A 25349-nucleotide genomic window follows, 5' to 3' on the forward strand; every position below is an offset into this window, starting at 1 on the left:
CCCTCCCCCTGCGGGCTGCAGTCTCAATTAGTTCCTGCCAGTATAATAAGAGTAGTCGGCGACGGACGAGACGAGGGCCTGACCTTCGGCAATGCGCCGGCGCCGGCGACTGGTTCGTCGAACATCGCTCGCCGTGCCGAGGTCATCCTTATTATGTACATAATAATGATAAGTCACTCGCTCAGGTAATACAATTACTAATTACATAACAATAATTATGTTCACATATCCGATCGAGAAGAGGGAACATAACTTACCGGACAGGTATACGTACAAAGCGTCAGATGTCGCCGGAACTACGTTGCTAGAACGTTGTCGTCTACTTGTTGACTGTAATTTGTTTTACTATCTCTTGATATTATTTACTGTATCTTTTTCAGATTTTTTATATTATTATTTAGTACTTTTGCATCTTTTATCAAATTATAAATATCTTAAACAGTTTTTGAGATATAAGTAAAAAACCAAACCCCTTTTTTATTTTAGATAATTGTTTATAACTTTCATTATTTTTGCGAGCGGCCTTTCAATTTTTCAAAAACTATCTACATGCGATTCCGAACCGAATGACATCTCAACTATTGTTATAGAAGAAGGAGAAATAATTTTGACCTAAAATGCACTCGTTGATCAGTAACATCTGACGCCCTGAACCTATTTCTCTTAAAATAAGTTCGAATTGGGAATCTAATTAGTAAAATCCAAAATTATTTTCAAATATCGCCTAACTCTAAGACATATACGTATCTTAGGATACTATAATAATATAATTATTAGTAGGTTGTTATCTTCTTAAATTATATCACCCCAATCTTAGACTTGTAACCCATAGACGCGCAACACCAAACAATGTTTCACCCCAAACGTATTCGTAAGCCGCTTCTGTGACTATGTGAGCGTAAGAGCACCGTAGTGCAGCGCAGCGCAGATGCGTCAAGGGCTCCCATTTCGGGGTACATAAAACGACATACGAATCCTGCGACTACGCACTATCTGTGTGGTTTAAGTCTATGACCCCTATGTTATTCCTCGTCTAATAGTTACATATTGCTATATGTTTATTTTGATATCAAATATAACATGACAAAAATTGCCAAAATATAAAATAAAACTAGCGCAAACAAAAAAAAACAAATTATTGACACAAAAACAATTGGTATATTGGTCTCACAGACCGGTATGTACCACATACACCCACATAATTATGGACCTCGCACAATCGCACGGTGTGCACTTCAATTTAGTGAGTAATTACGGCCTCCGTGGCGCAATGGTATGCGCGGTGGATATACAAAACGAAGGTCCTGGGTTCGATCCCCGTCTGGGCAGGTTGAGATTTTCTTAAGATTTAATGGCTGGTGGGTAGGCTTCGGCCGTGGCTAGTTACCACCCTACCGGCAAAGACGTACCGCCAAGCGATTTAGCGTTCCAGTACCATGCCGTGTAGAAACCAAAAGGGGTGTGGACTTTCATCCTCCTCCTAACAAGTTAGACCGCTTCCATCTTAGACTGCATCATCACTTACCATCAGGTGAGATTGTAGTCAAGGCCAAACTTGTAAAGAATTAAAAAAAAAGTAAGCAATAAATTCATCCATTCAGATAGTAAAAATGCAGACGAAACAAGTAAATGAGAAAGAGGAGGAGGAGGAGAGTGAGGAATCGCCTACAAATACGCAGTACGTCGGACGTGTAAGAGTCACGTCGTACAGTGTCGCCTGCGTCCGTCGGCTTCAGGCGAGAGTTTTGCCAGCGACGAGTGCTACACTGCCAGTGTACTCGGCGGCAGAAGTGAACAAGTCTTTACCCGTACAACCTCTGTCATAAAAAGCTCTATACTGCAATTTACTAAAGCTCATAAAACTAACTAGGTACGTGCGTTAAAACATGAATAAAGTTAAGACATGAATCTCTTCTCGTCACAGTCCACTTCTCAGCCGGTGCTCTCCAGTGATGTTATACGAGCAAGTGAGCGGGACAGTCGGCGCCCGGCGGCAGATGTGGGAAGCGACACGAGACGATACGCGGCGCCTCGCATATTCATCGCGCATAATTGCGCTAAGCGATGCGAGCGCGCGCCCGCACCGACGCCGCGCCGCGCGGACCAGTTTACGCTGAGAGCTGTCGACGGCACTCCGCGACACTCCGCGACACTCACCGCTTCGCCCGAGCGACCTCAGTTTACACCTGCTTAACAAGAACGCTTTGTATGAGTACATTCATGATAGAAATATGTATTATGCCTTTGTTTTGCGATAGCTCGTCGTAAACTCAACTGTCAGTCGTATTTGTGAAGCACGACTGGAGGTGAGCTACACGTCGACCGCCGCTCGCCGCTGCTCGCCGCTGCCCGTGTGGCGAACGAACTCTTTCGTTCGCCCACTTTAGGTTAGGCCATCTACATTCACATTCCAGATTCATTTCATATTTAGAATTCCCTCGACCGCGCATGCGTGGATATATTGTTTCGCCCATTCATTACATCTTTACCGTTTCTCCTTTCCACATCACATCATCTATTTGATAGTACTTTTTAACCGACTTCCAAAAAGGAGGAGGTTCTACGTTCGGCTGTATGTATGTTTTTTTTTTTTTTTTTTATGTATGTCCAGCGATAATTCCGTCATTTGTGGACCGATTTTGAAAATTCTTTTTTAACCGAATTCCAAAAAGGAGGAGGTTCTACGTTCGGCTGTATGTATGTTTTTTTTTTATGTATGTCCAGCGATAATTCCGTCATTTGTGGACCGATTTTGAAAATTCTTTTTTTGTTTTGAAGGGTTTGATTCCAGGGTGGTCCCATTTTTTTCATGTCAGGATTTGATGATGGCATCCTGGAGAAATCGAGGGGAACTTTCGAAAATCGTAGGGACGGCTAGCGCGTTTGTTAATGTTTCCATAAGGTATCTTAAACCACTACAATTTTATGAACGCAGCGCACACTATCCACGTCTCAATACCTACGCCTGAAAAGTGAAAGGTGCGCAACCGAGGAGCAGCAGGCCGCTGAAAGGTGCGCAGAATAAGTTGCGCACAAAAAACGTAACGCTGTCATTCGTTCATTGTTTATTGCCCATATTTTTTTCATAACGGGGACACTAAATATAAAATCGATTTTTAAGGAGTAAACTCCAAAAAAAATTTGTTATGCAGTTCGGCTCTTATAAGTGGACTTGTCAACACTTTGAAGTTGTAGAAAATGCGGATGATGACTAGGTTTGAATATATTGATTTTTATGATACATTCGGGTAAATAAGGTCAATGTTAACTAATTTATACATAAAAAGCAAAGATTGCCAAATTATTTGCCAAATAAATAAGATTATAAAAAAAAAAATAGCAATATAAATACATCGACACTAATAGAAACAAACAAGCCCAATAACATATAGTATATAGGTATAGTCGCCTATACAGCATACCCTATGTACGTCTCAATACACTCACAGCTAAATTAGAAAGTTGCGCACTAAAGGTGCGCACCAAAAACGTGACACTTTTTCGTTAGTTCAGTTGGTTTTACCCCTCGGATTTTTCTCATACCGGGCGCCTTATATATAAAAATCGATTCTTAAGGAATAAACTCCAATAAACTCCAATATACATACCAATCAACATCGTCGTCTTCATAAGAATATACTAATATAAAACTTCAATGGCGATATTGGTGACCCCGACGTGATTCAATGGCGATACCCGCGCCCTGCGACGAATGTGAATTGTAATGATTATTTCAGAGCAGATTAGCTTAAACAGACATTTCGAATTTGGTATTCTAACCTCGTGGAAGTGCATTTGACTCGCCGCCACAACGCTTACTGCTCGTTCACTCAAACACTGAGCGAGCTCAGAGTTTCTGCACTTTCCGTATTCTACGCTATACAATGTTGTCCGGTACTATGTTACGAGTGAATCTATTAAAAAAATAAAAAAAGCAATGCTTGTGACACGTAAAGCGCCGCGTTCGGCTATTTAAAACTTTATTTCCGTAAATTTCGCTTATTTAAATAAACAAGGAAGCGGACTTCCTTAAAAATCCTTAACAGGACACACTACACACACACACACACACACACATATACATACAAAAAAAAAAACACACACACACACACAAACTTTATTTATAATAATTCTGGCAACCTCATTCAACAACACTGTTGCCTTCTTTCATACTCGACTTATTTCATATTTTTAATGTGTTAGCTTAGGATTTGTTATTACAATATAACGATACGATTTGTTTCAAAAGCCCATTTTTTTGGTTATTTTATTTTGAAAGATTTTTCTGATCAGCTGTTTAAAAAATATGAGAAAAGAATATTATTATGACGATGGAGTGTTTGCTTTTAGGGTTCCGAACGTACGTAGTACAGAAACGGATCTCTTATAATATCAGTCGCGCACATTTCAAGGTCTGTCTGTTTTCTCCGAATGTACCGGACCAGTCCAGTTGAAATTGGTACACATATCAATCCTTGTGACCCAAATGCCGTGAATAGACGAAATTTGAATATGGTGTCACTTATGGGGGCAAGATGGAAAACACAAAAAAAAAAAAATTCAAATTGCATCAAGTGATACATCAACTGAAAGAGCTTTCTTTTGTAATTTTGAAATACATAGTTTTTAAGAAATTAAGAAAAATAGTCAAAAATTGACCATTCTTTTCTCCGAAAGTACTGAATCTAAAATTTTGAAAAAAATACAAAAGTTAGCTTTCTACTTGAAGAGTTCCGTAAAACTTTAGAACTCTGAATTATTTGAATATGAAGGTCACTTTTGGTTTAATTATTAGCTTTCTATTAATATATATCACCTAAAAAAACTTTGAAATTCTAGAAATTTTTAATGGAAAATTATAAAAAAAATGAAACTGCATCGTATTCGACTCATCAACTCGACTCGACTTATCGACTCGAGTCGACTTATCAAATGAAATAGCTGGTTAAGATGATCTCAAATAATATTTATTAGTAATATTTAAAACTAGCGGACGCCCGCGACTTCGTCCGTGTGAAAGTCGTTGTAAACTTTCAACTACCCCTATCCTACCCTAAACTACCTCTACCCTATCCCTACCCTATTCCAACCCTACCCCTACCCTACAATAACCCTACCATACCCCTACCCTACCCTACCCCTACCGTACCCTACCCTACCCTACCCCTACCCTACTCAATAAGGCTGCACTTCGTTATTTATTCCTCCCACCGCGAGTCGGGTCGAGCGCGGCAACCGTTACACAAAAATAATCCATATAGCATGAATTAGTATTCACGCGCGATGGCTTAGCATATTTCTTGTATAACTTTGGTGTTACTTTACCGATTTTTATGATTTTTTTTTATTGAATAGGTTATAATGTTAACTTTCTTATTAGGGATGAGTGATGAGTGTTATAAACATAAGAGTAGACAAATATAATTAGAAAGCTCCGAACTTCTAAGCTATTGGGAGTTACACGTGTTATTGTGAGTCAACCATAAAAGATAATATATATGCTGTTGTGTTTTTATAGATAATTTTAAGGAGAACATTTCCGTCATACATGATTTCTATGTAGCTTTAATCATTAAGGCTGTACACGCGACGGAAGCTTAAAAAATTGAGTAACTTCTCCCGTTTTCTCAACATTTCTCTTCACTGCTCTGCTCCTATTAATCATAGCGTAATGAAAAGTATACCAAGTTTCTTTAAAATCCGTCCAGTAGTTTTTGTTTCTATAAAGAACATACAGACAGACAGACAGACAAAAATTTTACTGATTGCATTTTTGGCATCAGTATCGATCACTAATCACCCCCTGATAGTTATTTTGGAAATATATTTCATGTACAGAATTGACCTCTCTACAGATTTATTATAAGTATAGATAAACAGTTTCCAAATAACTAAAAAAATCGAAATTTGACATTGGTCGATTCTCTCTTTAACTCCGAAATTATTAAATCTAAAATTTTGGAAAAATACACCGCGGGCACACCGGGCGGTGAGTGGCGCGCATATAAAGTTTTAACATCAATACAGTAGGGAACCAGTGGCGAAGTAGTTGTGAAGGCCGTTTAACGTGTCCCGGACTGTCGCCGCCGGCCGCCGGACGCTGCACTATTTCTTTGGAAGTTAAGCTTTCAAAATAGTTGGAAGTTCGACGGCCTAACGCTGTCTACGCTTCTACTGCCGCTACTTCCAGACAAAGACTGCAGGTCGTGCAGACGTGTCACGGCGACCGACACCACTCTACCGGTACAAGCACTGCGCTGCACTGCACTGCACTGGGTGCAGCGAACGGCTTACTATCGTCCGACTGTAACTATCTGGCTGTCTACTAGTTCGTGAGTCCGACCAACACAAAAGAAACATATTTATTGCTCCCAAATAATTATTGTTCCTTTTCCCATCGATCCAATGTTAATCTTGTTCATTTTTGAGTCCAGCAACATTTTGAGTCAATAACGAAAATTATGTTGTATCACTTAGCAGTTGTATGTGCAGTACATAGAGTAGGTACGAGTAGGTGCCTCGTGCAACTTGTATGGACACTCGCGCCAGGAGCGCTGATAACGAAACTAAACATCCTGTGTATGCGGAGAGGCGGTTTATAGTGAGTGAGAGTGAGGAGATCTCCCCTCACTCTCCGCTGCGGCGAAGCTGGATGCGCTAAAAGTTCTTTCACGAGTTTATAAGAGATACAGCAATTTCAGAATTCGCAGCAAGTGCCGGCCCCGCCCGTCGGAGCGGTCACTTTGTTCGAAGGTTTATTTGCTCTTTGCCCGCTCCGTACTGAAAAAAAAACAAAATCGTCGTGTTGCACCAGCTCTCTTTAGCCCGCAGCTCATGATCTGCAGTGTATAATGAAGTTGTGATAATTTATTCATTAATTGTCCAGCACTGTCCGGTACCGTCCGGCACCGTCCGGCACCGTCCGGCGCTGTCCGCGCGCCGCCGTGCACGAGTCATGCCTCGGCCGGACTCGGAGTAGCTTCGGCCGTACCGAAGCGCGCAGCTCTCGGTCCAATATAAATGCAAATCGGCGGAACACAAACAGATTTGGGGAAATATTAATGTACACGGAGATGGCAATTTCGTGCGCCCCCCCCCCCCGCGAGCCTCCCCCCGCCCGGACCTTAACTGATTTATAAAACTTGTAACTTCGTCCAATTTGTAGCTATTTCATTTTGATCGACGTTGAGAGCATCACTGTCACGGTCGGTCTAAGAGAAAATTGGTACGATTGAATTTTGTCGAGTGTCGGTGAGCTAGAGCAGAGCGAGCTCTAGCTCACCGACACAGCGCCGGACACTCGGCAGGAGGAATGTGTCTGCACCGTGATACTTGTATTTTGTTTGTTTTGATCGCTGAAGGGCGAATCAGTAGATAGTCAACCGTGGCTGGGCCGATCATTGTGACAAAGTACCTTTTTTTTTTTTTTTTTTTTTTTTTTTTTTTTTTTTTTTTTTTTTTTTTATTCTTATCTCCTCCTTTCCTTCCTGGTACCGCAGTTTACGTGCATTACTTCAGGAAGGGGGTGGTCTATCACGCTTCGATATTTTCTTTCTGGCGATCCCATTCGTCTCTCACGCGTCGTCCCATAATGTAATGCAGCATTTTCGCCCCGTTAGCCCAGGCTTCCTTGTTCTCCAACATATATGGCACTAAGTTTGCTTTTGTCAGAGGTTCACCGCCTTGGCGTGCGTTACTTCTTTCCCCTTCGAACTCCATGCACTCAAAGATTGCGTGGTTGGGCGTGTCTACTTCTCCGCAATATGTGCAACATTCACTGTTTGCTTTGCCTATCGCGTGCAAGTAAGTATTAAATACTCCATGTCCGGTTAATGCTTGTGTTATCAGCTTATCCACCTCTCCATGTTTTCGTTCAACCCATTTCACTAAGTCTTGAATCAAATCCCTGGTCCATTGCCCTTTCCCACTTTCAAGCCATTCTGTTGACCATTCTTGGAGTGTTCTTTTTCTCTCCTCCTTCGGAGTTCTTTTGGCCTCCCTTTTGTATAGCCTTGCTCTTTCTGTAGCTAATTTGTCGATAGGTATCAATCCTGCTATCACTAGCACAGCTTCTTTAGATACTGTTCGGTATGCTCCACATATACGGATAGCCAGGCGTCGCTGCGTTCTTCCAAGCACATTATTATATTTAGTCACTTGAAGTGCTTGGCTCCAAACAGGTGCCCCATACAGCATGACAGAGTGTGCCACTGATGCGAGGAGCCGCCTTTTGCTGGCTCTTGGTCCGCCTTTTCTGGGCATTAACTGGGTAAGGGCTGCCGCTAGCTTTTCTGCCTTCTCAGCTGTTTGCACCACATGTTTGTCAAACCTCAGGCTTCTATCTAGCCATACTCCGAGGTATCTGAGTTTGTCACATGGTTTTATTTCTACCCCATCTATGTTAAAAGTGAGTGGGCCATGCCTTTTCCTGCCACTTAGCATTATGGCTTCGGTCTTTTCCGGTGCCAGTTTTAGATGCTTCCCGATCATCCACTTGTTGATTATGTCCAGTGCCCTGTTGGTCCTTTTCATCAGTAGTTGATCAGTTCTGGCGGCTACAACCAAAGCCAAGTCATCCGCGAAACCCACTAGACGTGCCTCATCGCCAAGATCTAATTTGAAAACTCCATCATACAATATGTTCCACAGCGTTGGTCCAAGAATTGAGCCCTGGGGAACTCCACTTGTCACCCGGATCAAAACTTGTGACAAAGTACCTACTGGCGCTAAAATTGAAATATTAATATTGTTTGATATAATCTGAATCAGCACATCAAGTTGTAACAGTGAATGCAGTAAAGCGTATTAATACCAGCTACCGGTGCACTTGTTGCATCACTAGTGACATGTTGGCGTGCGCCACACACTTGACAACACCCGGGCGTGAGCTGACCGCGGACAACTCCACCGCAGGACTGGGTCCCACGGCCCCGGACTCCACCGTGTACTCGACTGACGGAGTGACAGACAGACATAACATTAGGTATCATGCACTCTCAGACATCTCCCCGCACGCACACGCGCGGGGGGAGGGGGCAGTCGCGGCGCAGTCGGTGGCGGCGCTCGTCCGTATACTTCTCTTGCAACATCTGGATGCGAACAGGCCATCGTCCGAGTACCTACACGACGACGAACTTCCCTGTAGTTACCTACTGTCGTACGGCGTGAGCGTGAGTTGAAGCGTATCGTGATGCGAGGCCATTATATATTCCCATTGTTTGTTCTGATAGGCGACCGCCACATAATTATTGAACAAATTAATGATGTAACGAACGCGTTATAGTTTCCGCGTTATTTGTGTTCAGGATCTACTCTCTCTCTCTCTCTCTCTCTCTCTCTAGTAGATAGTTCTAATTATTATTGCTCTCGTAATACGTGAGCAACAGTAAAAAAGTAAGTAACTGGAGGAATTTACAGGCAAACCAAAAATACGGCCTGTCACAAACATGTGTAAAATAACGACTTTCTGTGGAGCTGGACGCGCTGGAGCTGCGTGTTTGCATCCAGTGCAGCGCGCGATGTTGAAATAAAAATAAAAGGACCCCGGCAGTTACGTCCTGTACTGTACCTCGCATACTTTACTTATGTATGTGTTAGTGCATCGTGAAGTGTCTACTAGCGATCAGTAGATGAACAAAAGACCAAAGCGTTACATTGTTCATTACCTGAAAAATTAATACAATTTATTATGTAAATATCAGTAATTTATTATAAAATTAATTGACTTTTTGCCACGATTAATTTACAAAATAAGTGGATAATAACTTTGGAGCGATTTCCATACGAATCAGGCTTCATAATATTATGTTGCCGTTCCGCAAATAAATTGTATTAATTAGCGCAGGAGCGAGTGCGGTGTGCCAGAGTGGCGACAGCGGGCACCGTGTCTGTGTACCCGGGTGGCGACAGCGGGCACCGTGTCTGTGTACCCGAGCGGCGACAGCGGGCACCGTGTCTGTGTACCCGAGCGGCTAGTCCGTTACCCGCTGGCGTACCGCGGAGCTACTGCGAGCGGCTAGTCCGTTACCCGCTGGCGCACCGCGGAGCTACTGCGAGCGGCTAGTCCGTTACCCGCTGGCGCACCGCGGAGCTACTGCGAGCGGCTAGTCCGTTACCCGCTGGCGCACCGCGGAGCTACTGCGAGCGGCTAGTCCGTTACCCGCTGGCGCACCGCGGAGCTACTGCGAGCGGCTAGTCCGTTACCCGCTGGCGCACCGCGGAGCTACTGCGAGCGGCTAGTCCGTTACCCGCTGGCGCACCGCGGAGCTACTGCGAGCGGCTAGTCCGTTACCCGCTGGCGCACCGCGGAGCTACTGCGAGCGGCTAGTCCGTTACCCGCTGGCGCACCGCGGAGCTACTGCGAGCGGCTAGTCCGTTACCCGCTGGCGCACCGCGGAGCTACTGCGAGCGGCTAGTCCGTGACCCGCTGGCGCACCGCGGAGCTACTGCGAGCGGCTAGTCCGTTACCCGCTGGCGCACCGCGGAGCTACTGCGAGCGGCTAGTCCGTGACCCGCTGGCGCACCGCGGAGCTACTGCGAGCGGCTAGTCCGTTACCCGCTGGCGCACCGCGGAGCTACTGCGAGAGGCTAGTCCGTTACCCACTGGCGCACATCCGTACGAAGCAACTGCGAGCGGTTATTTCATCTTTGTTTTAATGATAATAAGCCTTATTTCATGTTCGTAATGTTGTCCATCGATCACGTCGTGTCTCCGCGAGTGACAGATTTTTAATCTTTTTGCAATGCACTTAATGTTCACACGAAGTCAATGTGATCTGCGTTGGGTAGTAATTATTATTAATTAAGCACTGTTAACGATTGTACTCTGTACCTGTGGCTGGTGGCGGGGCGGGGCGCGGCGCGGGGCGCATTGTGCTCGGCCAGCTATAATTGCTTGCAGTTGCACTGTAGGTAAAGCCGACTGCCAGATTTAAAATGATGACCATTATGAACCCCCTTATTTTTGCGGCGAAACTTCATTAAGACGCCTAAATTGTAGAGCAGTACGCGGCAGTAATTTTCCGGTGCGCGTTCGGCTCCGGGCGCTGGCGGTGCATCCGGCGGTCTCTAAATAATAATATCATCATCGTCATCGTCACCGTCACCGTCACCGTCACCGTCACCGTCACCGTCATCGTCATCATCACCGTCACCGTCACCGTCACCGTCATCGTCATCGTCATCGTCATCGTCATCGTCATCGTCATAGTCATCATCATCATCATCACCATCATCAAAAGTTGGCGCATCATAATATAGCATCATCACAATTTTTAATGGCTCACTACAGATCCAGAGCTCTCTCTTTTAAGTCATATGTGCGTAAGCGTTGTTTATATCATTGGTTATTACTTTTTAATAGTTGTTTCAAGTATTACAAATTAATTTTTGTTCTACTGCAAAGTAAGTTTTTAAAAAAAAAACGGAACTAATTATTTTTTTAAGTTTAACGTTGTTTTTGTATGTACTAGACGAAGTTGTACATATATCTTAATAAAAATTTTAATAAAAAAAATTCAACCAACTTCCAACTCGAAAAAATAACTTAAACTAAAAAGCAAGAAATAACTTCTTACCTGTGTGCTACCTTCTGATCAGTTTGAAGGCGGTGCCAATCCAGTGTCAAGTTTTAATTAAAGCCGTTTCTGAAAGAACCACAGAAATTTTGTAATTTAAACGGCTTAAAAAAAACATCACTGGCTTGGCACCGCCTTCAAACTGATCAGAAGGTAGCACATAGGTAAGATGTTATTTTTTGCTTTTTAGTTTAGGTTAATTTTTGAGTTGGAAGTCGGTTGAATTTTTTTTATTAAAATTTTTATTGTATTAAAGGTGACTTAAATGCGAGCGTTCTTAGACATGTTTGATGAAAATCGGTTGAGCCTTTTAAAAGTTGTGGGGGTGAAAGTGGGGAAGAATGACCGAATGTCTACAAATATTATACTCGAGTGCGACCTCAAATGAAAGCGCATTGAAAGAGAACATTGAGGACTTAAGCGAGTCTGTTCTTAGCTTCGTTTTATGAGAAAATTGGTGGTGGGGAAATTGGGACATGGAAATCCGATTGTTCATGAACTTCGGGGGATTTTCAAAATAATTAATTTTATGTTTATAGTATGAAAGAAAATATGACAGGATAACCTTTGTGGAATCAGCTAGCAGGTACAGAAGATATACATTTTTCTTTTTCATTGATTTAATAATCTAGTCACACTAGTCTAGTCTAGTCTAAAACTATAAAAAGTAATCGCTAATCGTCGTAAGGACAAGAACTAAATAAAAACATTATTCTCGCGCGCCGGCCGTCAGTCGAGCGCGCAGCATGGCCGCCGAACACGTCGTGCGCCGCGCGCCGCCGCCCGCCCGCCGCCGCGCACTGCTGCTGGGCGCCGTCGCGGGCGCGTTGTGGGCGCTGTGGGCGCAGTGGGCGGCCGCGCCCGAAGCGCCCGCCGAGGACTTCGTGGGCGTGGCGGCGCGATACGGCTACCGCGCCGAGCGGCACACCGTCACCACGGAGGACGGCTACGTGCTCACCGTGTTCCGAATTCCGCGCGGGCGGCGCTGCGCGAGCGGCGCCCGCGGCCCGCCCGTGCTGCTGCTCAACGGGCTGCTGCTGGACGCCGAGACGTGGCTGGCGGCCGGGCCCGGCGCCGCGCTGGGCTTCCTGCTGCCCGACGCGTGCCACGACACGTGGGCGGGCAGCGCGCGCGGCGGCACGCACGGGCGCGCGCACGTGCGCCTCGACCCGCGCCACGCCGCCTTCTGGCAGTTCTCCGCCGACGAGATCGGGCGCTACGACGTGCCGGCCACCGTGGACTACGTGCTGAGCCGCGCGCGCGCGGCGCGCCTGCACCTGGTGGGCTACTCGCAGGGCGGCGGCGCGGCGCTCGTCATGCTGGCCGAGCGGCCGCGGTACGCGCGCAAGGTGGGCGTGCTGGTGGCGGCCGCGCCCGTCGCCGCGCTGCGCCACATCGCGTCGCCCTTCGGCACGCTGCTGAGCGCGGCGGCGCTGGCGGAGGGCGCGCTCGCGCTGCTGGGCGCCCACGAGCAGCTGGGCGCGGGCTCGTGGGCGCGGCGCCTGTGCGCGGCGCGGGCGCTGCGGCGCGGGCCGTGCGCCGCGCTGCTGGGAGCGCTGGACGCGCCGCACGCGGGCTCCGTGGCGCGCGAGACGTACGACGAGCTGTTCGCGCACTTCCCCGGCGGCGCGTCGCTGCGCACGCTGGCGCGCTACGGCCAGCACGTGGGCGCGGCGCGCTTCGCCAAGTACTCGGGCGGCGCGCGGGCCAACGCGCGGCGGTACGGCGGCGCGCGCGCGCCCGAGTACTCGCTGCGCGCGGTGGCGGCGCGCGTGGTGCTGCTGCAGGGCGCGGCGGACGCGCTGGTGGCGCCGGCGGACGCGCGCTGGCTGGCGCGCCGCCTGCCGCGCGCCGAGCTGCACGTCCTGCCGGACGCGCGCTGGAACCACCTGGACATGCTGCTCAGCCGCCACACCAACCGCACGCTGTTTCCGCTGCTGGAGCGCGCGCTGCGCCGCCCGCCTGATGCACCGCGCTCCCAGAGGGATCACTTTCGACCGGGGCCCGGGGTCGACGCATGGCGACATCCTGCCGCGGGAGCCGCGACGCCGTCCGCCGAGAGCTCGGCGAGCGCGAGAAGCCGTCGGTCGCGGTTATTATCATTAACATCCGATCTTCATTATCATTTCACCCGATGGACGTCCACCGCAGGACATTTGTAAACCTTTTGTAGGGACTTTTAAACACCCTGATCCCTGCGACTCGCCTGATGTAGTCAGTCCACATGGTGGGGGGTCGAGCGATACTGCCGTTTTTTACTACGGGGTCACAATTCCAGCGCCATTGGACCTCAACGTTCATCGGCTCTTCACCGACTCTAAGTATATTATGTCCGTCTCCTAGTTCTAAGCTACCTTTTCACCAATTTTGAACCAAATCGGCCCAGCCGTTCGTGAGTTATAAATAGCAGAGCATACACGACTTTCTTATGAACATTGTGTCCTTTAAATAGTACGATATACTTTGCAGGGTAATAGCTGACATCAAGACCTACCAAAATAACGAAATATATGTCAGCCATATATTAAGGTTTTTAATAAGATATGGGTATATATTCATTTTACTTCAAAATACAAAAAGCCCGACCTTCATTGCAATTCAGTCGTACCATGTGCTGAAAAATTACTTTTTAAGCGTTGATTTTTAATCGACTTCCAAAAAGGAGGAGGTTCTACTTTCGGCTGTATGTATAGTTTTTTACGTATGTCCGGCGATAATTCCGTCATTTATGAACCGATTTTAAAAATTCTTTTTTGTTTTATAAGGTTTGATTCCAGGGTGGTCCCATTTTCTTCCTTTCAGGGTCTGATGATGGCATCCTGGAGAAATCGAGGGGTCTTTGGAAAATCGTAGAGACGGCTAGTGTGTTTGTTAGTGTTTCCATAAGGTATTTTAAACCACTACAATTTTATGAAGGTCTGGAGTTGGTCTGATGATGGAGCCGAAACACAGACGATGGAACTCGTCAACGATTTGCACCTTTTGTTTGAGCTTGATTAATTTTTATTATAAATATAAATAAATATACTTAAACAATACACATCACTATCTAGCCCCAAAGTAAGCATACAGAGTAACTTGTGTTATGGGTGCTAAGATAGTTGATATTATAATATTAATATACAATTATATACTACTTATAAATACTTATATAATGTATAAATACACACAGACACTGGAAAACACCCATGCTCATCACACAAATATTTTCCATGAATTAAAACATCACTGGCTTGGCACCGCCTTCAAACTGATCAGGGTAGCACATAGGTAAGATGTTATTTTTGCTTTTTAGTTTAGGTTCATTTTTGAGTTGGAAGTCGGTTGATTTTTTTATTAAAATTTTTTATACTTAATTATTTTTGAATGATTATTTCAAGTAATGATTTTTTTTCAATACAGAGATTTTTTAAAAAAAAAACGGGCCCAATTACATATTTAAGTTAAACAATTTTACGATACTATCTAGATGACACCCTGTATATGCAGAAGATCGTAAATACTTCGCATCGAGATTAATTAAACTATTAATTTATGTATTTTGTTTTCTTTCAAACACACCAATTTAAATATTTACAATGTACTTATATTAATCTCAAACGAAAAGAAAAAGATAATTGCGCGCCGCGTCGGTTGAAGGTCGTGTCGGCAATAATTAATAAATATTGAAAACAAGTTTTTTTTATTTATACGGAAAACAAATAGCTGTACATGTTACTTAATATTTAACTGCAATAATTGCATTATATTTAACTTTACTACATATAGCCCAATCTGGTAGATAAAGTTATTTACATGCTCGTACACATCACTCAAGGCAAGGCGCAGCTGCAATCAGGACACTGACTTAACACATTTTCTGAGTGCTGACTGTAGACGGAAACCTCCCGTAGGTGCTTATAAAATAATATATTTTTTATTCTTTTCAAGTTAGCCCTTGACTACAATCTCACCTGATGGTAAGTGATGATGCAGTCTAAGATGGAAGCGGGCTAACTTGTTAGGAGGAGGATGAAAATCCACACCCCTTTCGGTTTCTACACGGCATCGTACCGGAACGCTAAATCACGGCCGAAGCCTGCCACCAGCCAGACCTGGACAAATTAAGAAAATCTCAATCTGCCCAGCCGGGGATCGAACCCAGGACCTCCGTCTTGTAGATCCACCGCGCATACCACTGCGCCACGGAGGCCGTCAAAATATATGTTGGTATTTTTTTGGTAAATCTATCGCAAGATCTGTGCAGAAATTTGTTTTTTTTCAGTAGTTCCGACGACCTTGTAATAGTTGAAATGTGTAGTGCTGCCGACATTTTCTCATTAATGGTTTAGGAACATTGTATTTGATTTTATTTAACAAATAAGGACAATCGATCATATCCTCAACTAATACTATGGAGTCGGTCAAGCTTCGTTTTGGCTCATGTGCACTTGCTTCTTTCTTACCCCTATCCTACCCTATTTCTACCCGTTTATTTGTTTTTTTTTAACGTGGGGTAATCCTCATGTATACCACCTGCCTTCTGGCCACGCGGAGGCAAGAATTTTATATCGGACTTCAACCGACTGAGCCCCACGGTGTTCCCACTCGCCGTCTGAGCCACGGGAACGTTTTGTAAACAACCGCAACCAGCCAGCGGCACTCGCAATCGAGCTCTCCTGTTGTTTTATTGAAATCGCTTCGGGAACACTGGAAACGTCAACAACTCGAGGATTTATGTCCAGTGCGAGGATTTATGGCGACAGATTCCCCATGTCTGTCACCCGGAGGTCCTCGTCAAGGAGCCAACGGCGGTCGTGAGCATTGCGCCACGGGTGGCTGTACCCAACCGGGACATTCAGTCAGAGTGCTGTGCGGTGGCAGAGGCACAGCCAACCCTATCCCTACTCTAACCAAACTACATCTTTCAAGTTGGATTAAACTGCAGATAGTGTGCAAATTTGATTAAAATTCATTTTTTATTAATATTTATTCTGAATATATATACTTGGGTAAACAAATTGGATTCAACAGAGATAGCAATGAACAAGAGGTAGAGCGAAGAGTCAAAAGCACTTGGAAAAAATACTGGGGTTACAAGGAGGTTTTTAAAAGCGAAATGCCCATTAAACTAAAGAAAAAGGTGTTGGATTCATGCCTTATACCCAGCTTAACATATGCATGCCAAACATGGAAGTTTACAAATAAAATAAAAAATAAACTAACTACATGCCAACGTGGAATGGAACGCAGTATGCTTAACATTAAAAAAATACAAAAAATAAATCACACTAAATTAAGATCTGCGATCTAATCCATAGATGCTGTAACACACAGCCGAAAATTAAAATGGAAAAGGGCTGGGCATATAGCCAGACTCATAGACAAAAGATGGACCAAAACCGTGACATCATGGAAAGGTCCAGCGGGCAAACGCTACAGAGGTAGACGACCATACTCTAGATGGGACGATGATATTAAAAAAATTGCAGGCCCACAATCGCTACAAATGGAAAAACCGGGAAAAATGGAAATCTTTGGAGGAGGCCCTTACCTGAGGGGGGTTCCTGCAAAATATAGTTTTTTTTTAAATAAATACCATAGAATACATACATACTAGTTTTTAAAAGTAGGTAATTCTCATAAAATTGTATATAAGTACTGGAAATAAAAGGCTTTTTTATTTTTTTATTTATTTTATTTTTATTTATTCTGAAGTGAAAACTGACCTGGTTACCTACCTGGTTTCAAGGTTTTTAGGTAATCTATTAATAAGAAAAGTATTTTTTTGTATTTTTAGGTTTATTAGCTTCAACTAATCTTGAACAGTATATTTTATTGAATAACATGGAAACCATTTATTTTAAAATTACAAAAAATATATACACCGAGCCATGTTTATTAAACTAAAATCCCACATAATGTACCCAATGTCTATTATCCATTAGTATTATTAAAAAAAACAAAGTACAATTCATGAAATTACAATTGTAACAAACTTTTAAAAATCGATTATTTTAAAACCTTCTGTATTTTCAAACACCTACCTACCTCCTCGCTGGGGTCACGTCGGCAGCCCGTCGGTCCCTTTGAGGTCACTTTAACCTACTTCCAAATTAAATTTTATTTTACGTAAGGTTAACCCGCACTAGACCTATGTCGATCGACCTGGCTTGTTTTTGCTTGGCTGGCTTGTTTGATCGAATACTCATAACGTAAAGTTGCAATTCGTAAGTACGATAACTTCGGTCAGTCGTCCAAACAACAGCACTCGACAGAATAGCAACCTGAACCGATCAGTTCGGGATATTAACGGCCTTCGTGGCGCAATGGTGTCCGCGGTGAATTAACATGACGGAGGTCCTGGGTTCGAACCCCGATTGGGCCGATTGAGGTTTTCTTAATTGGTCCAGGTCTGGCTGGACAGAAGATTTCAACTGTGGCTAGTTACCATTCTACCGACAAAGACGCACCGTCAAGTCATTCCGGTTCGGTGTTGTGTAGAAACCGACAGGGGTGTGGATTTATATACTCCTCCTAATAAGTTAGCCCGATTCCATCTTATATTCTTAAATCTCTCTCTTCACTCTCGATCTCAGATCTTAATAATTATAGACCGATTGCAATATTGCCAACACTTAGCAAGGTTTTTGAGGAAATCATTTTAAATCAACTTTTAAGTCATTTTAATTTAAATAACTTGTTTCATCCTGAACAGTATGGTTTTACAAAAGGTCGCAATACAACTGATGCAGGGGCTAAACTTTTAAAACACATCTATGAAGCATGGGAAAGTTCTAAGAATGCTATAGGTGTGTTCTGTGATCTGTCCAAGGCATTCAATTGTGTTGACCATAACACTCTTTTACTTAAATTAAGCCACTATGGTGGCTACACTACTTATCTTAATGGTGGAACACAAAATGTATGCATATCTATACTTCTATACTAATATTATAAAGAGGTAAAGTTTGTAAGTTTGTCACATTTTTTAAATGGGGTAATCTTCGGAACTACTGGTAGGGTAGGGGTAGGGTAGGGTAGTAGCAAAGTTGACATCGAAATTTACGCGGACGAAGTCGCGGGCGTCCGCTAGTATGATACAAAGTCGCACGGTTCTACTACCATAATTTACCACACCATATCAGCGGCACATATTGTTTGCTGTTTGCTGCATCCTTAATTTTCAAAACCGACAGAAATAAAAATAACTCTGACGATGTAAACCGTGCCATATCGCATGTGTCGCATTGGTTCACTGCAATCTGCAAATAATGTACTTTTAAATGCCAAGAAAACTAAATGTATTGAGTTTTCATTGCTAAATGTTATAAAATTAGATAAATCTATAATGATCGATGGTAAAACACTGGAAATGGAGAGTTCCACAGTTTTCCTGGGAGTGACCTTGGATTGTAAACTTCAGTGGGGTGCTCAAATGGAAAACTGTCTGGTAAACTTAGCTCAGCTGCATAATTGCAGTGAGAAAAATAAGTCTACTGATGTCGATACAGCTAGGCATGTTTATTTTGCGTACTTCCACATTGTAATGTCTTATTTATTAGTAATGTCTTATTAGGTATTTTGTTGTGGGGCAAGGCTGCTGACTTGAACTAATCGTGTGTTGGTCGCGATGTGCATGACATTATGCCAATCGCGTCCGGAATAAAAAAAGTTTATAACGAAAAGAGGTTCTGTCACCCTGTTCTGTAAAAAACACTTTGTACGTTTTTACGTCATGACATTGTTGGTAATCAATCGATTTATTTCTTTTTCAATCATAGCGTTTCTGTAAAATATTAACTTTTGTGAACCTACATAACTCGTAACCGCGACAAGCGAGAACAGAAAGGATGGAGTTGGTTAACGCGTACACGAAGAAGCGCAGTTCGTTTGGACGACAGCCGCTGTTCTGCGAGCAGGGGCCCGCCCTGTGCGACAGCGTGCCGAGCGACCCGGCCGCGCAGCGCGGCTACGTGCTGCGCAACCCCGTGCACCAGCCGGTGCAGCACGGGCCGCGCACGTCCGCGCACACCGTCAACACGGCCAGGTCTGCTCTCGTGTCTGTTCTGTGCGACAGCGTGCCGTGCGACCCGGCCGCGCAGCGCGGCTACGTGCTGCGCAACCCCGTGCACCAGCCGGTGCAGCACGGGCCGCGCACGTCCGCGCACACCGTCAACACGGCCAGGTCTGCTCTCGTGTCTGTTCTGTGCGACAGCGTGCCGTGCGACCCGGCCGCGCACACCGTCAACACGGCCAGGTCTGCTCTCGTGTCTGTTCTGTGCGACAGCGTGCCGTGCGACCCGGCCGCGCAGCGCGGCTACGTGCTGCGCAACCCCGTGCACCAGCCGGTGCAGCACGGGCCGCGCACGTCCGCGCACACCGTCAACACGGCCAGGTCTGCTCTCGTGTCTGTTCTGTGCGACAGCGTGCCGTGCGACCCGGCCGCGCAGCGCGGCTACGTGCTGCGCTACCCCGTGCACCAGCCGGTGCAGCACGGGCCGCGCACGTCCGCGCACACCGTCAACACGGCCAGGTCTGCTCTCGTGTCTGTTCTGTGCGACAGCGTGCCGTGCGACCCGGCCGCGCACACCGTCAACACGGCCAGGTCTGCTCTCGTGTCTGTTCTGTGCGACAGCGTGCCGTGCGACCCGGCCGCGCAGCGCGGCTACGTGCTGCGCAACCCCGTGCACCAGCCGGTGCAGCACGGGCCGCGCACGTCCGCGCACACCGTCAACACGGCCAGGTCTGCTCTCGTGTCTGTTCTGTGCGACAGCGTGCCGTGCGACCCGGCCGCGCACACCGTCAACACTCGTGTTGCTGTGGTGTGTGTGGTGTATTACACGCAAGCTTCTCGTTCGAAGGGCCGAGTACACAACGACGGGCAGCAATCACGCGGAAGGCGGCTGGCCGAAGGACGTCAACGTGCTGGACCCCGAGGCGACGCAGCGCTACCGCAGGAAGATCGAGAAGGACGAGAACTACATCCACTGCGCCATGTCACTATCGCCGGTCAGTGCGCGCCACTCACTCGCAGGATTTATAATTGCCCTTATTCGACTATTGTACTCAAAGTTTAGACACTTTTTTGACAGATTTTTACGCGGACGAAGTCGCGAGCGTCCGCTAGTCTATCTATATATACAGAGTGTCCCGTAATTAATGGATAAAACGCAAATGTTAGATACACCACCTGTTATCTAAAACTAATTTGAATTATTTTCCAAAAATCCCTATGGTGACCAAGTTATATTTTTTTTTAAAGATCTGATTTTTCATAAACATTACGAATTAAATTGCCAATATATTACAATACTATTTTTAATAACATTACATTATTCGACTCATGAATATAAATTGATTAAGACCAAACACAAGGTAGCTACTGTACACCGTTGTGGAGATCCATTAACTGTCCTTCCTCTTCATCGCCAGACTTATAATGACAGTCAAAAGTTATCTAGGTGGGTAGTCCTCATCAATACAAATTAATCGAGCCCAATCACAAGGTAGTTATAACTGTAAACCATTGAGGAGGCCCATAACCTGTCCTTCGTCTTCATAGCCAGACTCCTAATGACAGTCACTAATTATCTAGGTGGAAAGTCCTCATCAAAACAAATAAATTAAACCCAATCACAATGTAGCTACTGTAAAAAGTGGAGGAGTTCCATTATTTGTCCTTCGTCCTCATCATCAGACCACTAATGATAGTCATAACCCATGTAAGTGAAAAGATCTCATCAATAGGAATCGATGAAGCCTAATCACAAGGTAGCTACTCTAAAACAGATATAATAGGTTATACATTTCCTTCGTCTTCATTATCAGACCCCTAACAGTCACAACCCATCTATGGATCTCCTCCTTTTTTAAAGTCGATTAAAAATATGTCCTGCGAGACATCATATGAGGGTTTAGTTTTAGTATTTGGACATTCGGACACTAAACAAGCCCGGATTGCTTTCAGGGAATGGACCACTACGTGATGCAGAACAACGCCATCGACATGTACCAGACGTACTACACCGAGCTGGCCGCGCAGCCGCCGCTCGAGCGCTGCAGCGTGCGCACCGTCAACGTGTACCGCGACCCGCTGGCCGGCGGCGGCGGCGGCGGCGGCGGCCGGCCCGTCAGCTCCGTCGCCTGGACGCCCGACGGTGCCGGCTTCGCCGTGGCGTACGCCGCGATGGACGCGCACCTCGCCCCGCGCGCGCCGCTGGACGCGTTCGTGTGGGACGCGGAGAGCGCAGCGCGGCCGGCGCAGACGCTGCGGCCGCCGGCGACGCTGCTCGACCTGCAGTGCAGCCCGCGCGACGTGCACGTGCTGGCGGGCGGGCTGGCGAGCGGCCAGGTGGCCGTGTGGGACCGGCGGCGCGGGGCGGCCCCCGCCGGCGCCAGCCCGCCGCACGCGGCGCACCGCGAGCTCGTGCGCGGCGTGCTGTTCGTCAACTCCAAGTCGGGCCGAGAGTTCTTTTCGGGCGGGCCCGACGGCGTTTGCAAGTGGTGGGACATGCGTGACCTCAGCGCGCCCACCGACGAGATGATCGTCGACGTGGTGCACTCGTCGTTCGAGGCGCAGAGTCGCGCGCGCGCTCTCGGCGTCAGCGTGCTGGAGTACGAGCCCACGATCCCGACACGCTTCATGGTGGGCACCGAGAACGGGCTCGTCGTCGGAGGAAATCGCAAGGGCAAGACGCCGACGGAGAAGCTGCCGGCCCAGGTGCTCGTCGCCTCCCTCTCGGTCTCCCGCTGCGGTGCCGCCACGTATTCCGGAATCCAGATTCGTATAAATCCGTGTTCCAGTTCGAGGCGCACTTCGGTCCCGTGCGGTCCCTCGAGCGCAACCCATCCTTCCTGAAGAACTTCCTGACGGTGGGCGACTGGACCGTGCGCGTCTTCAGCGAGGACTGTCGCGAGTCCGCCGTGCTGTGGTCGCCGCCGCAGCGCCGACGAGTGACGGCAGCGGCCTGGAGCCCCACGCGCCTGTCGCTACTGCTGGCGCTGCAGGCGGACGGGCGGCTGGCGGCCTGGGACCTGCTGCGGCGGCAGCACGAGCCGGCGCTGGCCGTGCGCGTCAGCGTGGAGCCGCTGCTGAGGATCAAGATGCACGACGGCGTGAGTGTAGCGCCCCGCCGCCGCTAGAGACGCGGGCTGTGAGGCAGGGCGCGCACGCAGGCGCCCCGCCGCCGCTAGAGACGCGGGCTGTGAGGCAGGGCGCGCACGCGGGCGCCCCGCCACCGCTCGTGACGCAGGCTGTGTTGCAGGGCGCGCTGGCGGCGTGCGGCTCGGGCGCCGGCCACGTGTACATGGTGGAGCTCGCGCAGAGCCTGGTGCAGTCCGACAAGAACGACAAGGCGCTGCTCACCGCCGTACGTGTCTGCCGCTTAGAGCTGTGTCACCGTGATCATTACAGTATACTATAATGGGTGGGGATAGTGGGAAATTAGGAGTACTTTTAAAAATCGTAAGGGCAACCATAGCGTCCAATATTTTTTTCATTAATTACTTTGAATCACTACAGCGTAATGAACGATGACAAGAGTGCTGCCTTGCGCAGGTGCTGGAGCGCGAGAGCCGGCGCGAGCGAGTGCTGGAGGCGCGCGCGCGCGAGCTGCGGCTGAAGCTGCGGCAGGCGGAGGAGGGCAGCGCGGCCGCGTCGGAGGAGCCGCCCGACGAGCGCGCCCTCGCCGACGCCGCCGCCGAGTACGCGGCGCTCGTCCGCCGGGAGCTCGCCGCCCTGTAGCGCGCGCCTGCGGCTGGGGCGACGGCCGGCGGAGGAGCCGCCCGACGAGCGCGACCTCGCCGACGCCGCCGTCGAGTACGCGGCGCTCGTCCGCCGGGAGCTCGCCGCCCTGTAGCGCGCGCCTGCGGCTGGGGCGACGGCCGGCGGAGGAGCCGCCCGACGAGCGCGACCTCGCCGACGCCGCCGCCGAGTACGCGGCGCTCGTCCGCCGGGAGCTCGCCGCCCTGTAGCGCGCGCCTGCGGCTGGGGCGACGGCCGGCGGGGGACGAGCGGGTGGTCGGACGTAGGCTACAGTATAACAATTATTTTGTATTTAGTCTATATTCCTATTTTTATTATGTTTAATTTAATAATTTATACCTTGGTTGTTACTGAATTAAATATTCGCATTGACTTCACGCTATTTAACTAACGAGTATTATTCCATTTATTCTTTAGGTACATGTTAACGTTAGCCCTTGAATACACTGACTCACATGATGGTAAGTGATGATGCAATCTGAGATGGAAGCGGGCTAACTTGTTAGGAAGAGGATGAAACTCCACGCACCTTTCGGATTGTACACGACATCGTACCGAAACGCTGAATCGCTTGGCGGTACGCCATTGTAACTATGGGTGGTAACTAGCCACGGCCAAAGCCTTCCACCAACCAGACTTGGACCAATTAAGAATACCTCAATCGGCTCAACCGAGAGTCGAACCCAGGACCTCCGTCTTGTAAATCCACCGCGCATACCACTGCGCCACGGAGGGCGTCAATACATATAGTTATAGCGGCACACTCATCTGTCGCGAAGGAGCCGAGCGCACGCTCACAGGTTAACTCATCGAAATCTAGCTTGAATGCTGTGGACAAAATCACATCTTAATGTACAGGGGTTCCGTACGTAATTAATGGATAGAACGGAAACGGTAGCTATACCACCTAACTATCTAAAACTGTTTGATCAGTTTTGAAAATATCCCCGGGGTGGCCAAGGTATATTTTTAATAAATTCTATATTAATTTTATATACATATGTACAATCATACATTTACGAGTCGGTACAATGACCTAATTTAAACCTCGGATTCTAACCTCAAAAGAATGAAATTGAGATAATCATCACTTATTTGGTATCATTGTATGGGCCGAAGCACTAGAGGTGAGGCGTATATACTGGAGCAGGTCTTAACACTAGGTTTGTTGGAAGACGTATGGCGTACGAGTACGGAGCAGGGACTTATACACGTATTATGCGTATTTAGAAGTACCGAGTACCGAGGAGCGCAAGACGTCAACAGAGTGCGAGTCCAATACTCGCAAATACTCTAACGGTCCAACCAATACGGGACGTGTTCAGAGACGCGTTCGATTAGTAATGTGTGAGTGAGAGACTTCTATCAATGCCGAAAGAAAATAGACTTTGTTGTCTAGACATAAGACCGGTTTTTCAACGCAATAAACACTTTATACTCCAACAGACAAAACATCGCGAGACGCGTTCCCGGACGCGTTCGTTTAAGAATGTGTGAGTGACGTCCCATTGCCGATGAAAAATTGTCTTTACTTAATCAAACATAAGACCGATTTTTTAACGCAGTATACACTTAATACTCTTAATACTCCAATATTTGGAGTCCCTGATTTTAATCCTTATTTTAAAAACATAATGTTTATTTGTTTTAGTATGATTATTTATCCGCTAAAGTAACAAGTTAATGTAACCCGACAGTATCATGAGGTAATATTATAATAAAAATTTTAATAAAAAAAATACAACCGACTTCAAAACCTAAAAACGTACCCACTAAACTAAAAAGCGAAAAATAACATCATAATATGTTCTACCTGCTGATCAGTATGAAGGCGGTGCTAAGCCGGTGATGTATTAATTCAAGCCATGTGAGCATATCTTATAGATTTAGATTTTGCAGACGTGTTGTTTCATGTGGTCCTGTCAGAAATGGCTTAAATTAAGACAACACCGGCTAAGCACCGACTTCATACTGATCAGCAGGTAGAACATATTATGATGTTATTTTTCGCTTTTTAGTTTAGTGGG

At 46.8% G+C, this 25349-nt stretch overlaps 2 protein-coding genes and 1 long non-coding RNA gene across 3 annotated transcripts; 2 read left to right on the forward strand and 1 right to left on the reverse strand.

Moving 5' to 3' along the window:
• Positions 1-323: 323 nt before the first annotated feature.
• LOC128199900 (uncharacterized) lies at positions 324-4045 on the reverse strand. Its single transcript, XR_008252425.1, has 2 exons — positions 3609-4045; positions 324-2186 (listed from the first exon to the last, which is right to left on the reverse strand). It is a non-coding gene; the product is annotated as an uncharacterized LOC128199900 (long non-coding RNA).
• An 8277-nt stretch (positions 4046-12322) lies between these two features.
• On the forward strand, positions 12323-14050 carry LOC128199879 (lipase 3-like). Its single transcript, XM_052891194.1, has 2 exons — positions 12323-13658; positions 14046-14050. The coding sequence occupies exons 1-2, from the start codon at positions 12323-12325 to the stop codon at positions 14048-14050; spliced, it is 1341 nt and encodes a 446-aa protein (XP_052747154.1).
• Positions 14051-19370: 5320 nt separating this feature from the next.
• On the forward strand, positions 19371-23948 carry LOC112046557 (dynein axonemal intermediate chain 2-like). The gene is made up of 6 exons (XM_024083228.2): positions 19371-19605; positions 20420-20567; positions 21526-22278; positions 22362-22673; positions 22823-22927; positions 23116-23948. Exons 1-6 carry the CDS (start codon positions 19409-19411, stop codon positions 23299-23301), a joined length of 1701 nt encoding a protein of 566 aa, XP_023938996.2. The 5' UTR covers positions 19371-19408; the 3' UTR covers positions 23302-23948.
• Positions 23949-25349: the final 1401 nt, after the last annotated feature.

The sequence above is a fragment of the Bicyclus anynana genome, chromosome 3 (genome assembly GCF_947172395.1).
Source record: "Bicyclus anynana chromosome 3, ilBicAnyn1.1, whole genome shotgun sequence".
NCBI classification, from domain to species: domain Eukaryota; kingdom Metazoa; phylum Arthropoda; class Insecta; order Lepidoptera; family Nymphalidae; genus Bicyclus; species Bicyclus anynana.

Excerpts from the sequence above, each read along its gene's own strand:
- LOC128199879 (XM_052891194.1), top strand. The coding sequence starts at position 12,323 with ATGGCCGCCGAACACGTCGTGCGCCGCGCGCCGCCGCCCGCCCGCCGC.
- LOC112046557 (XM_024083228.2), top strand. The coding sequence starts at position 19,409 with ATGGAGTTGGTTAACGCGTACACGAAGAAGCGCAGTTCGTTTGGACGA. Across the intron at positions 19,606-20,419 it reads CACACCGTCAACACGGCCAG|GGCCGAGTACACAACGACGG; the intron begins GTCTGCTCTCGT and ends TCTCGTTCGAAG. Across the intron at positions 22,928-23,115 it reads ACAAGGCGCTGCTCACCGCC|GTGCTGGAGCGCGAGAGCCG; the intron begins GTACGTGTCTGC and ends TGCCTTGCGCAG.